The 13,484-nt window shown below is 35.4% G+C and overlaps 2 protein-coding genes across 3 annotated transcripts; one reads left to right on the top strand and one right to left on the bottom strand.

Annotated features, from left to right (window-relative positions):
- The first annotated feature begins 433 nt into the window (after positions 1-433).
- Positions 434-13,181, top strand: LOC140763055 (uncharacterized). Of its 2 annotated transcripts, XM_073101085.1 has the most exons (15): positions 436-625; positions 1,318-1,697; positions 2,047-2,167; positions 2,307-2,424; positions 3,650-3,810; positions 3,906-3,977; positions 5,707-5,775; positions 5,854-5,934; positions 6,004-6,123; positions 6,235-6,309; positions 6,437-6,517; positions 11,237-11,310; positions 11,584-11,644; positions 12,098-12,153; positions 12,715-13,181. In XM_073101085.1, the coding sequence occupies exons 1-15, from the start codon at positions 524-526 to the stop codon at positions 12,791-12,793; spliced, it is 1,650 nt and encodes a 549-aa protein (XP_072957186.1). In that variant the 5' UTR covers positions 436-523; the 3' UTR covers positions 12,794-13,181. The 2 variants fall into 2 exon arrangements, with proteins under 2 accessions (XP_072957187.1, XP_072957186.1); XM_073101086.1 differs by lacking the exon at positions 6,437-6,517 and having other exon boundaries at positions 434-625.
- Positions 7,510-11,006, bottom strand: LOC140763054 (uncharacterized). The gene is made up of 2 exons (XM_073101084.1): positions 8,356-11,006; positions 7,510-8,268 (listed from the first exon to the last, which is right to left on the bottom strand). Exons 1-2 carry the CDS (start codon positions 9,918-9,920, stop codon positions 7,665-7,667), a joined length of 2,169 nt encoding a protein of 722 aa, XP_072957185.1. The 5' UTR covers positions 9,921-11,006; the 3' UTR covers positions 7,510-7,664.
- Positions 13,182-13,484: the final 303 nt, after the last annotated feature.

The raw sequence follows: 13,484 nt of genomic DNA, 5'->3' as shown, positions 1-13,484 counted from the left end.
ATTATTTTCTCTAAAATAAAAGGCTAACATTAATCACTTCAAATTCCTATGCTACTTTTCTTTAAGGAGTTATTTTGTATTAAAAATTAATTCTCTAATTAAATGAATAAAAATAATATATATATATATATATATATATATATATTTTTTTTTTTTTTCTCTCTCTCTCATTAGAAGTGATTTTAAAGGAATTAGATAAGACAGATTTAAAAATTATATATTTAAAACAGTTGTAAGAGGATATGGGATGGAAGACAAGATATTTTTATTATATAATATAATAAAATATTGAGAGAGGGGGGTCTAATAATATATTTACATAGTTTAGGGATGTATCTGTCTAATATTTTTATTAAGGGGTGAAAGTAATACAAAGAAATAGTCGAGAGGCTCAACATGTAATTAACCCATTTTATTAATCGAGCTCGATTTTCCACCTCGAGCCGATCTCGAGTGGCTCGCAAGCTGGCGAGCCGATTTGACACCCTACTCGTGTTTCATTTCTTGCGGCGCCGACTTTGAGATGGCAACCGGAGAAGCCGAGAGTGAGGAGAAGAGAAACCTACGTCACGCCGTTCTCTCACTTCCTCCTCCTAACGCGATCGATGATTTGCTATCAGTCGGGGTTCGCCATTCTACTCTTCTCTTTCGTTCTTTTTTTTTTTTTTTCCTTTCGTTAATATGTATTCTTTTTTGTTCGATTTCTATAACCTAGGGTTTGTTTAGCTCTATGGGGGTGGTTGTTAGGATGTTTGGCTTACGATTGCTATTAGAAGGTTCAAATCTATTGGAGCTTATCTTGAAGTGGATTCTTGATTCGGAAGACTTTAAAGAATTTTAGGGGAGTGATAATGAGATTGCGTTGATACTTATATTTGCAATAAAATCTTTGGAGTTTGGACTTGGTGAATTAGTACACTGGATGATCACTGGAAGGAACATATTGGTAGGTTTTTTCTGTATTTGGGAATTGAAGACGTGAAAAGGCAATGTAGATGCTGATCTCAATCCCAGCAAGATAGGAAGAATTTAATAGGAGCCTGATAGTTCTCATATAATTTATTAAATGTAATAGTGTTGGTGATTCATGTTCACTTACCAACAGATCTACAATTGTTCGAGAATTTACACCATATAAGAGAAGCAAGATAGATAGCTCATGGACACTATAGTTTTTATTGTTTCTGCTGCACTTGTTCATCTTTTTTTTTTTTAAAGTTCAGTAGTTTTCATGATTTCAGTGTACCTCTATTGAAATAATTTGTGAAACGACATCAAATAGTGTGTTCAACCCTTGCCTGTTTTGCTTGATTGCAGGTTTGTGTTCGATGCATCTTTCGTTTATTTGGGGTTCGTGGTCTTCCCTATTCTTGTTCCTCTCTTACAACATCAGTGTTGCATTCGCTTCTTGAAGAACAAAATTTTCATCAGAATGATTCTTCAAAAGATGAATGGTGTTTGTCTACTTCAAGAGAATCAGATAATAATGATGACTATTGCTGTATTTGCTTGGGAGTCTTACAACTCGCCTGCCTCCAAGATCAAGAAATAAGGGAGTCTTGTAAAGAGACTACATCGGTTGATTATCTCACTTCTATAGTAGCTGGCATAGTAAAGAAAGAAAATCATCAAATTGATGAGTTTTCGCTAGAAGTCTCACTGCCACCAGTTATATCAGCCAATGAACGTGCCGTCTGGTAATTCATTTCTCTTAAACTATCTGTAGGATAAAGACAGTTAGAGAATCATGCATGGAAGAATGCCTTTTTTCTACACAAAAATACAAAATCACATTAAAAGTATGGAATATTTAGCAGAAGTAATGAAATCAAGAGAGAAATCAAGCAATAAAAAAAACAGCCAAAGAGCAATATTCTGGATCACAAGTATGAACTTGCAGATATATTATTTCAATCCTTCAGTGTCTGCTTATTCCATATTATTTAGTCTTAATGGTTTGTGAATCCAGCTAAATTTGCAGTTTGTGCTTGAGAAAACATAAACATCAATGTTCAGCTCCTTTAGTGACTATGCCAACTTTTATAGGTTGTATATGAGAAGAAGATATGAGAGCGAAGATTGGTTTAAAGACAATTTCCTTTCTGAACACCTGTCAGTGAAGGATGCTTTGAGACTATCAATAACCACAGCACTTGAAAATCACATGGTAGTTAACGCAATTGTGCTAGATGCTTATTATCCTTCTTTTATTTAGTTTGTATTGTTCACCATCATATGTCTCCTTTAGCTTAAGGAGTGTGTCTGTTTAAGTACGGCTTCTTAACTTTTTGAGCCTAGTTGTGCAGAATGCTAAATGCGGTACCAACTCATTCCATATTCGCTTGACATATACTCATTCTGAGGCTTCAATAAAGCTCCAGAGTTGCTTGTCAAATGGCCGTGGTTGTAAGAAAAGAGAAATAGGTACGCTTGTAGTATTTTATAGTTTTTTCATTTTGGTGGTTGAAGAAGTACTTCCTTTGTACAAGCAGCTATTGTTTTTCTTATGGTTATCATCTTAGAAGCTATCTTATGTTTAAAAAGGACTTTTTGTGTATGGATGATAACATTTCCAGAAGACAGTAAGTAACATCGAGAAACAGCTTCTTTTGTTCTTGCTAAACTAATTTTTTTAAAAAGTTGACAGTATATATTTCTCTCTAAATGAAGTGCATTGATCTAGATGATTGCTTTCCTTGATGGAGTTTGAGGATATATCAATTTAGTTGGTGGTTAGTTTGATGTGTAGTTCTTTTATCTTTATAAAGGAATTGCTATTAGTAACATGGGAATGAGTAGTTTTCTTTGGTGTTTGTTGAGATAGGGTCAAAAAGAAGTAATTGTTTGTGAAAAAATTTATATTATGATAAGAAGACATTCCCAACACCAATAATAGGTCTGAACCATGAAGAAGTAATTATATATCTTCTTCATAGCTTTCCAATGTACCAATTACCATCAGAAATAAGTATACTGATGAGTGATCACAAGGGTATCTTACTGTAAAAGTAGATTGATCACGCATATAAGGCAACTACTAGTATTCTATTAATATAAGCTAGTGCCATCACTATATTGAGAAGTTATTTAATGTTCTTTTAGCCTTTCTACCAAAGATAGGTAGACATATCGAGTCTAAATATAAAAGGTCAACCTTTCATGGGGTACTTGCTAGTTGCTACTAGGTAAACATTTGAGACGATATGATGAAAGAAGCTCTTATCTCTTTTCTTCCGCAGCCTCTATTTAGTTGGAGAAGCTTTTTTCTTTTCTTTTCTTCCAATCTTCAAAGTATTCAAATTGTTTCAAGGAAGAAACCAGATCATTCCGTAACTTTAGGGCATGCAAATTAACATTTGGCCTTCAATTTAGATTTATTCTTTTACAATATACATTGTGAAGCTGCCATCGAAAGTGAGATGATTCGCAAAGCCAATGCAGCCTATTACACTTTACTACCTGTTCTTGCGATGGAGTAATTTTTGAGATCTGCTGACAAGTTTTATGCCAACAATACATAGTTTATGTATTTAGCAGGCATTAGGCCTTTGCTAGAAATAATTAGTTGTGATTTTTTACTTTGCTCCACATACTTTGCAAAATCCTCTTTTTTTTGACGTGTCCCTTAATTTTGTTAATAATCTAACAGAGGGAGTAGATAATGAGAGTAATCATAGTGATTCGTACAAGAGAACATCAAAAGATGATGTTAAACATCCTCACAATGAATCTGATGTGGTCATCCACAGAGCCCTTGATGGCATGCAAGATAACGACTTCTCTGAGTTGTTTAAGTCACCACCTGAAAAGGTTATTTTCTTTCTAGCAAATGTGTACGTGTATGTGAACTGCAAAGTGTTGTTAGATTCATTATCACTATTAATGGGTTCAATTTTCTTCTTTAGGCCTCAACACCATGTCAGCTCAGGATTACTTGCTTTAGGATGCCCATATATATTGGTGGTAGATACTTGAAGGTATGCTACAGAGTATCTAAAGTGTGCATGTTAACTGTAACCTTCTCTATGCTGTCCATTTGTGTCAGTCTGCCTTTCATTGTTGGCAGTTGGCAGACATGCTTTATTGGGAACTTTGTGCTAAGGATATTGGTAAAAATTATAGAATTAACTACAGATTAATTTCATAAGTATCATGTCAGGATTGAGATTTCTTTTGCTAAAGTAGAATGGTGCAGCAAGTTTCATGCCACTGGCTCAGCTGGTAACCCCCAGCGTAGACCATTTTCATCAACAGTTTCTTTTTCAAATTTATAAATTTGATTTCCCTTTACCTGCATCTTATCTCGTTGTTTGTGTTTGAATTAGTAAGCATTTAACAATTTAAAGATAAGTGAGAGGGGAGATAGGTGGTGCAAGTGCATTTAAAAAGCTTGCAAATAATGCATTGAAAGAAGGAAATTAAACAGATGTTTTTGAGAAAAAGGAAGTTAAATAGAGTTTACCAGTCTTATCTAGCTTCTATATCTGAGTTTTGCCATGTGGATTTAAATATGCCTATCCTGCTTGAATTTTGATCCTATCAATATCCACATAATAGAGATAGGGTCTGAGCATTGGTGGTGCCATATCAGAATCTATTTCCAAAGGTTTCCTACATATTTTCTCAGTGCACTATATATTTAACTAATTGACAAAATATGGATATATCTGGCATGCAATTTGTCCTTTTAAGTTAACATGGGACAAAGTTTATAATATTTTTAATGTCTTTTTTCGGATCTGTATCCGGAAAAGAGAAGTGGCTATGGATGTCAAGTTGCCACTTTAGATTTGAATCTCATTTGTCTCAACTTTGGCTTCTAATAATATGAAGATATGTAAGCAAAAATAACCTTCTCTATATTCTCATAAAATTATCCTTACAAGCAAATTATATTAGACAAAATCTGTGTCACGTGATTTTTTACATCTAGTTCAAATAGTACATATATCATGCACATCTTGAGGAGTTAAGCAAGGTTTGAAAATTTTAATTAGTGATCATATATTTCTAGTTAGCTAGAGTTGGACTTCTTTGAAGATAGTGACAAAACTTAGACTGCCATATTTCTTTAACATTTATAAGATGAAACATAGAAGAATACTGTAGTTCATTAATCACTAGACATAATTTCCAAAAGTTGACATTGTGTTACTCAGTCAAATCCAACTACCTTGTAGCTTTTTATACTCTTCTATAAGAAAATCTTCAGAAAATTATATTTTGTCGACTTACTTCTCTAGCATCCTTTATTATGACATGCCATGCAATAGAGTATAAATTTATTGCTAGAAGAGTGTAAGTTTGACGAATGATTTCATTGTTGACTCTGAAATTATTATTGATCAATTAGGTCAGAGTTATTCCTGTTTTCAATTCTGACTTGTTTGATTTGCATACTTAATTATGTTTAATATAAGAACTCTGAAGAGGTGTTAGTTGATATTTTCTTTTTGGAGATTTTCCAGATCTCCATCATCACATATACATGGTGTTTCTAATTTTCTAGTATGTTTTATACGGTCTGACTCGTTATAGCTATACAACACATTATTTTGGCTAGATTTATAGCAAACCATATGAGCTAAAGAATGTCACACAAGGGACCTAGATATCATTTTTTTTCATGCAGAATTGGAATGCGTCTACTTAGTCTGGTGCCATTCATACATCAAGTCTTGCAATTTTATTTTCTTGTTTGTATAGTTCTCTAGAAAGGTGAGCCAGTCACGTTGGATGATTGATGATGAAAGAATGGGAGAAGCATCTGTTGAGGTATAGTACATTCATAGTTGTAAAGTTATCTTTCCTCTGTAAAGCATTATGATACAACATTTTTTCCCTTCTTTGTAGGAGATAGTTGGGGACAATGTGTGTAGTATTTGTAGAGGTGACAGCTACAAGTTTCATGCTGCTGGCAGAGAAGATATTGACGTATGATACCTTTTTTAGCTTTAAAGTTTTTCTATTAATGTGCAATCAGACTTGACAACTTCTATGCAGGTGCGGATGTTGGGATCTGGTCGTCCTTTTTTAGTGGAAGTTTCAAATGCACGATATGTGCCATCTAGTGTTGACATTCAAGAAATTGCAGAAAAGATAAACAATTCTGACAAGAAATATGTAAGATTCTGAAAGTAACATTATTTGATGATTGCAAAATTTATAAAGCCTATAGAAACACAGTTTCTCTTTTATGGATACAACTATGTTCTTATCACTTTATTATTACAGGTTAGAGTGAGAAACCTCAAATTGGTCGGCAGTGAAGGATGGGCTATGATGCGTGAAGGGGAGTCCGAGAAACAGGTTTTGTGCTAGTACTTTCTGCTGGTTTTCATTTGTTTTCTTTAATGTATTTTAAACAGAATTGATGCTGAATAAGTGTGTTTTCTTAGATATTTAGTGTATGTAATGGTTGGCTGTATTTATGTAGAAGCAGTATGCTGCACTTGTATGGATTTCTCGCCCCTTAACAAATGATGACTTGCAGATTATTTCTTCTCTGAAGGACATGGTGAGATTTTATTTGTTTATTTCCGACATTCCTGCTAATTAGTGCTGGGCTCACCCGCCCTCCTTGTAGTTATCCTGAGGAGTTTGCTTCCATGTGTAGCATATTCTGATGTGTGACTGCTGATCCCATCAGGTGTAAGAAAACTTTCTTATGTTGTTTCTTGCCATCCTCTAATAAGTCATAATAGCTCAACAATAATTCTAAACTGGATATTGGTATGTTGAGGTCCATAGGTGACCAGATGTGAGATACACATCTATTTATACCAGTTAACTTTGTCTTGATCTATCCAGATTCTACAGTTCTCGCTTGAGCTCTGTATTTTTGTTTTTATTCTACTTCGTAGACTGATCTATATTATCTCAGTATGTGCTCTTGTTACTTTGTGCTAAATATTGATCTTTTGTATTGTAGAGTAGGATAATAGGTTAAATATTTGATTGAAGGCTGAGTGATGTCTAGCTCTTCACAATTAAGACCAGACTAGAAAATTCTGGATTGTAATTCTTACATGTATGTGTTCTCCAGCTAATTTTTTGTGCTTGCATATATCTACTATCAACATAATTGAATTACCTTTACCGGCTTGATTGCCTAAAACTAATTCTTAATCTTTGCATTCTCTCAACAACTTCACTATTTCATGAAAGTTAAAGCTATAGATTGGTTAAGTTCAGTGTTCATAATAAGAAGAACAGGGACTGATATGGCATCTGATATCTTGTTAAGATACTGGTACATAGTCACTTCTAAACTTCGACCTCTACCTCTACCTGGATGCCATGCAATAATACTACGCAAGACGACAAATTTTAGTTTTCACATCCTTATTTTCTTGAGATTTTGTAGGCTGTGTTTCACATTCTTGCAAGATTAGTAGGAAGTGTGAATGAGTTATTTGAATTTGTTTGATCTTCCTAAAAGTAGTACAGCAATTTAAAGGGTAGCCTTAAACTTGTCTGCAGGAGATGACTGAATATCTATACCAAAATGAGAATAGTAGTATCATCGCATTCCATATGAGTAACTCATAGACTCATAGGTCATAGCACTAAAGTTTATAAAGTATCCACCAACATTTCACAATTTGTATGACACCAAAATGAGAGTAATAATAAGTCAGTAGTGTAATTGGCAATGACATTAATTATTCATTTTCATTTAAGCCAGTCTCCTCATTGCCTTCATCAGTGAATACAATAGCCTCCAAATCAGGTTCATCAAGCGAGAGGTCAGCAACTTCAAGAATACCCGCTCCATCGAATGAATCAAATGAATCTCCTCCAACATCCCACATTTTGGTCTCCCCTTCCATATACTCAGTCGATCTTCTAGAGAGAAGACGAAGATTGTTATGGATAAAAACTAGATCCTCTGCTCGTTGTGGAGTGATCTTGTTTCTTTTCATTGTGTGAATAAATGAATATGTGCTCCAATTCCTCTCACAACATGATGATGAACACGGTTGCCCGAGTAATTTAAGTGCTAAATTCTGAAGGTTAGGTGCAAAAGCACCATGAATGACCCACCACTTCTTTGGATCAAGAATATCTCTATCTTCAATAGAGTCATAGTTATCAAAACCCTCTGTTGCAGTTGAGAAATTGGCATACTCATTATTTAAAATTCTCCTCTCTTCTCCGTTTGCAAAGAACCTCTTTAAACATTTGTTTCTCATACGAGAAATTTCTAGATCTTTGTGTGGAGGAGTGCGGTTTGGATCCTCACTAATCCAAGTATTGGTATAATACCTAGTAAGAAGAGCACAAAAGTTAAATTAACAAAACTATAAACCAAAAGAAACAACTATGTAATAAATTTTTAAGCATCGACTTTACCTTGGATTCAATGAGTGTGCTAAACAATGAAGAGGAGTATTGCTTCTATCCCATCTATCAACAAGAATTTTATGCACAACTGAGTAAAAAGCTGACTCTTCATCTTCTTTTTTTGCCTCATGTCTGTATATAGCTGTTTTCACTCTTTCAATCATATCATCCCACATTTCATAAATCAAATGGAGGCAAGGTTTGTCAGTATCAGCCAATCTCAGCATTGAATAAATAGGCTCAGTAAAAGATAATATATATTCAATTTTGTCCCACCATATATCATCAAGAACCTTCTCTTTCACAAATTGTGCTTTTGCTACATCATCCTCTCTATAAGAATTCCATTTATCACTAATAACCATCGTTTGTAGCCCATATTTGATAGTTTTGAATCTCCTCAGCATCACAATAGTTGAGGCAAAACGTGTATCAGCAACAGCAATCAACTTCAAATTTACAAATTCATTGAAAATGGCAAGTCGCATAGAGTGTTGCATGATAAAATTTTTGATGCACATCACATCCCCTGCCACAATGGATATCCAACTGCATTCATCAAAAACAAGCTCATTCCCCTCAGTGTTTTTTGATGCACATATATTTTTTAATGCAAGGTTGAGGGTATGGACAACACATGGAGTCCAAAAAATATTTGAATACTGAGCCTCTATAAGCATCCCAGCTGACTTACAAACAGGGGCATTATCAGTAATGACTTGCACCACATTTTGTGCTCCAACCTCTTCAATTACTTTACTGATCAAGCTAGATATGAAGAATTTATCTTTGTACTCCCCTTCACAGTTTACAGCTCTCAAAAACATGGGACCATTCTCAGTCACTGCCAAAAAATTGATAAGAGGTCTTCTTTGTGCATCTGTCCAGCCATCACACATAATGCTAACCCCTTTTTCCTTCCATGTGCCCTTAATGGGTTCCAATAACCTTTCAATGTTTGCCCTTTCTTGTTGCAGAAGTGTGGTTCTCAACATATTATATCCAGGAGGCAAATAACCTGCTATTTGACTATTAGTTGCAAAAGTATAAGACTTAACATAATATGGGTTCCTAGCAAGATGAAAAGGTAACCCAGCAGAGTAAAACATTCTAGCAATTTGACTGTGTAATTGATTACGAGAAGCCATATTAAATGACTTCTCAAGAGCTGTTTCTCCAGACCTTCTCTTCTTTGATCCATAGGGCATGTTAGAAGAAGAAGTTGCAAGGGGCTTACTAGAAGTTCCATATTGAGTTGACATTGGCAATGGTACTGACTTTGGCATAGAGTTCTTTATTTTTAATTCAGCCTGCTCCATTATCCTTTTCATTTCCACAATATGCTGACTATTTACTTTAGGGCATGGTTTGATTCCACATCCACTAATTCTCATCACATGAGCCTTTACTCTATAATAAGATCCTTTGTATATTTGCTGACAATAATTGCATTGAAACCTCATATTCCCTCCTCCTTCTCCCATCTTTTCTAATTTGGTTACATATTTCCAAAGCGGAGCACTCTCATCTACCGCCACACTATTAGTACTAGAACTAATACTTTCAGTAGCCATTTATCTGTGATAAAAATAAAACAGAGAAATTCTAAGTTCTTACACTGTACTAATCTAACTATTAGTATTAGTTCTAACTGGTATACTAATATTTAAGAAGATGAATTCATGATTTCATGTCATTCAAATTAAATATAACCAGCTAATCTAGGAATCTAATAATGGAATAAATCTGAAAATTCAGAATTATAATACTTAAGCAACTAGAGAAGGTTTAAAGCAATAAAAATTCAGACATGCAATACTTAAGTGATCATACAGTTAAACTGTAAATAAGGCAAAGTAGAAAAGGAAAAAAAATCAGAGAAGAAATCTGCACAATCGAAGAAGAAAAAAATTCAAACATGCAATACTTAAGTGATCATACAGAATTAATTAAACTGTAAATAAGGCAAATTAGAAAAGGAAAAAAAAATCAGAGAAGAAATCTGCACAATCGAAGAAGAAAAAATTCAGAGAAAGGAGAAAAAACTGAGAAAAGAAAAGGAAAAAAAAAAACTGAGAAAAGTAACTTAAAACAGAATTTAAGAAGGGAAAGGGGAAGAAATCAAATGAAAAATTCAGAGAAGAAATCGAGGAAAAACTGAAGAAAATTGAAGAAAAAAAAAAGCTAGTTCATCGAGAGAAGAAATAAACATACCTTCGTCGAGAGAGAGGAGGAAGAAGGGAGAGCGGTGGCTTGTCGAGAGAGAAGGGGAGAACAGGGAGCGGCAACGGCGGCACGGTCGCGAGAGAGAGGGAGCAGCGTCGTCGAGAGAGAGAGAGAGAGAGAGAGAGAGGGAGAGCTAGGGCACGGTTTGAGATATCAAATTGGGGGTGGAACGACGGGGGGGGGGTGGGGGTGGGTAAGTTAAATTTCTTAACGGGTTTCTTAACGGGTTTATAAAATTAAACTCACCCGATTACCCAATTAAACCCAAAACGTATCCAAAACGTATCCGAAACGTATCCAACACGTATCCAGCCGTATCCACCCCGTATCCGAAAATAAAAATTAATTATTTAAATTTAGGATACTCTGAAAACGTATCGGATACGTATCCGGGCCGTATCCGGCCCGTATCCGTATCCGATACGTATCTTATTTGGTTATCCAGTGAGTAGTATTAAACTACTAGATAGCATATTAGAACATTTTCTGTGCTAGCAAATGGAAACATGACATTCACCTGAAACCAACATTTCTTGGTTCTAATGTTATTCTCAACTTCAAGTGTGTCTCCTTTTAATGCCAACAAAATGGCATATCTGAATATTCTCCATACAGTGGATGAAAGCAAAATCTCATTGACATATTCCTTTTTCTTGCTTCATAGGAAATTTTCCAAAAGACTCCAGTTAGGGTGCTTCATCGTCGAAGTCCATTGGAGCGTAAGAGGATCATACATTGGTATGATTGATTTCAGTTCTTATCAAATGTCAACGTACCACTTTTTGGTTCCTGTGTTAGTTGCTGCTGCCTGGTTAATGTTGGCATCCCATGTCCGTTCTGCGGCCTCTGAGAGATGATCTGCAGCTGCAGATCACCTCTTACAGGCGGAGGCGCCATGCCTTGTGGCACATGTCAGCTGCTGGCCAGCGCATGCCATGCCACAGGTGCCTCAATCTCGTGTTCTGTTATTAAAGGTGCATATGATCCTTACCATGTTATTTTTTGGGCCAGGATGATGGTTGAGAAAGTCAGTGGAAGCTCCCAGTATTTTTTATTGCATCTTTGCACTCAGGTACATGTTCTTTTTTATTACTTGACAGATTTCTCCATATATTGCTTTCAGTTGTAAAGTTGTGCTTTATGCCTTTATCTTCTGTACTTAAAACTTTCTGTTGCAATTCAGAAAAGATAAAGAAGTGAACATTACTCTCATTAGACCGTTAGAGCGTAGGTTGGGATGATATGCTTCGCGATGTCTTAATTATTGTTAGGCTCCACAAATACTAAATTTATGGTTAACGCTACATTTTATATTGTCAGGAAGCTTGTTTACTAGAGCATCATCTTTCCTGTGCCTGTCAATTACTTAGCAGTGGAGAAATATATGCATATTTTGGATCATACTGTGTGGCCTACGTTTTCTTACAGGCTCATAAATATATGTTTCTGCAGCATACAATTTTCTCTTGATCTTTGGTTGCTGATTGTTTTCTATTAGCTCTAATTAAGTGTTCTACCATACCAGGCTGGAACATATATCAAAGAGTTTGTGCATGGAGATCTTGGACGCACCCAACCAAGGTAAAGATGCACATAGTCATACACATTATCTATATATCAGCTATTTTCCCGTGAGCATTACAGAGATGAGAGATCTGTCATAGCTATATCTAGTATTTACAGCACATGCTGCTATTCTTCATCTTGTCCTTTTATTTGCATATGCACTTAACATCCCTCTGTATTTTTTTCTTATAATTCTGAATATCCTGCATGATAAGAAGCTGAATATCTCGTTAGCAACCATATATGATCATGAGGTCTGGTCGTTACTTGATTGCTAGCTTTCTTGTGGCAAACTGTTGTCAATTGTGGTGCAAGATTATTTTTAGTGTGTCCTTTTTGTAGGTCCTTTTCTTTTGGATGGTCAAGTGTCAATTTACCTTTTCTTTTATAATATGGCAGTAGTACCTGTAGCGCTTAATGTAATGTAACAATTCAGCTGGGTATACTGAAATTAGTCTGTTCGGTCGTTTTTCCTCCACTTTTCCTTCCATCATGACATTGTCATTAATTTTACCAGTTAGTTGCATACTATTATAAACTAATTTAGTTATTTACTCATTTGTCTTGTTACTACAGTATGGGTTCCATATTAGGCTGCAAAGCTGAGATATTACAGCTTGATGTTACGGATGTGAAGATGGATTCTTTTAACTGACTTCGAGAAAGGCCTAAGATATTTTTCGCCAAGGTTTCTCAAACTATTCCCAAAAGTGATCAGGTTGCAGGCTTCTTGTGTCGTGCGCATGCCGTAATCTGATGCCTGTGTGGCTTCATTTGTCTGGAACAACTGCATGTCACTACTTTGAGCCCTACGTCATTTATTTGGGTGCAGCGAATTTGGTTGATCTGAGTGGACATTATAGTACTGATGACTAAATAAACAGCGACCATCTACATTGTGTCCAAACGCCATATAGTAGACTATCTTTTTTCTTTCTTATTTAACTTCATAACATAGTAGAAATGCTCTTGCAAATATTGATATCTAACCGTATTGAGGTGGCAGATTCTGTCATCTGTAACTTACTGGGTCTGACAACTTTCGACTATAAAATGATATTTTCTGCCTTGAGGAGCGCTTAATTGATGTATCAATAGATGTTAAACGTTTGCTCAAGCTTTGCCGTAGCTACTACAATGAGCAGAGAACTTACTGTGGCAGATGACTTTTATAGTTTCTCAAACATAGCTATAGTCGAGTATAGCTTGAGGTGATAATACTTCCGGCAGGTCGAGATCCTGATTCATTCCCTTTATTGCAAGACAAAAGAAATACTGTAGGATTTCACCTGCTTGGCATCTTGTCATGGTAAAAATCAGAGTAACTAAGAACATTCCAGCAATTC

This window comes from Typha angustifolia, chromosome 7 (assembly GCF_048772165.1).
Source record: "Typha angustifolia cultivar Huaian chromosome 7, ASM4877216v1, whole genome shotgun sequence".
NCBI classification, from domain to species: domain Eukaryota; kingdom Viridiplantae; phylum Streptophyta; class Magnoliopsida; order Poales; family Typhaceae; genus Typha; species Typha angustifolia.
The sequence above is the reverse complement of the archived record's forward strand: the minus strand, read 5'-3'. Positions and strand labels throughout refer to the sequence as shown.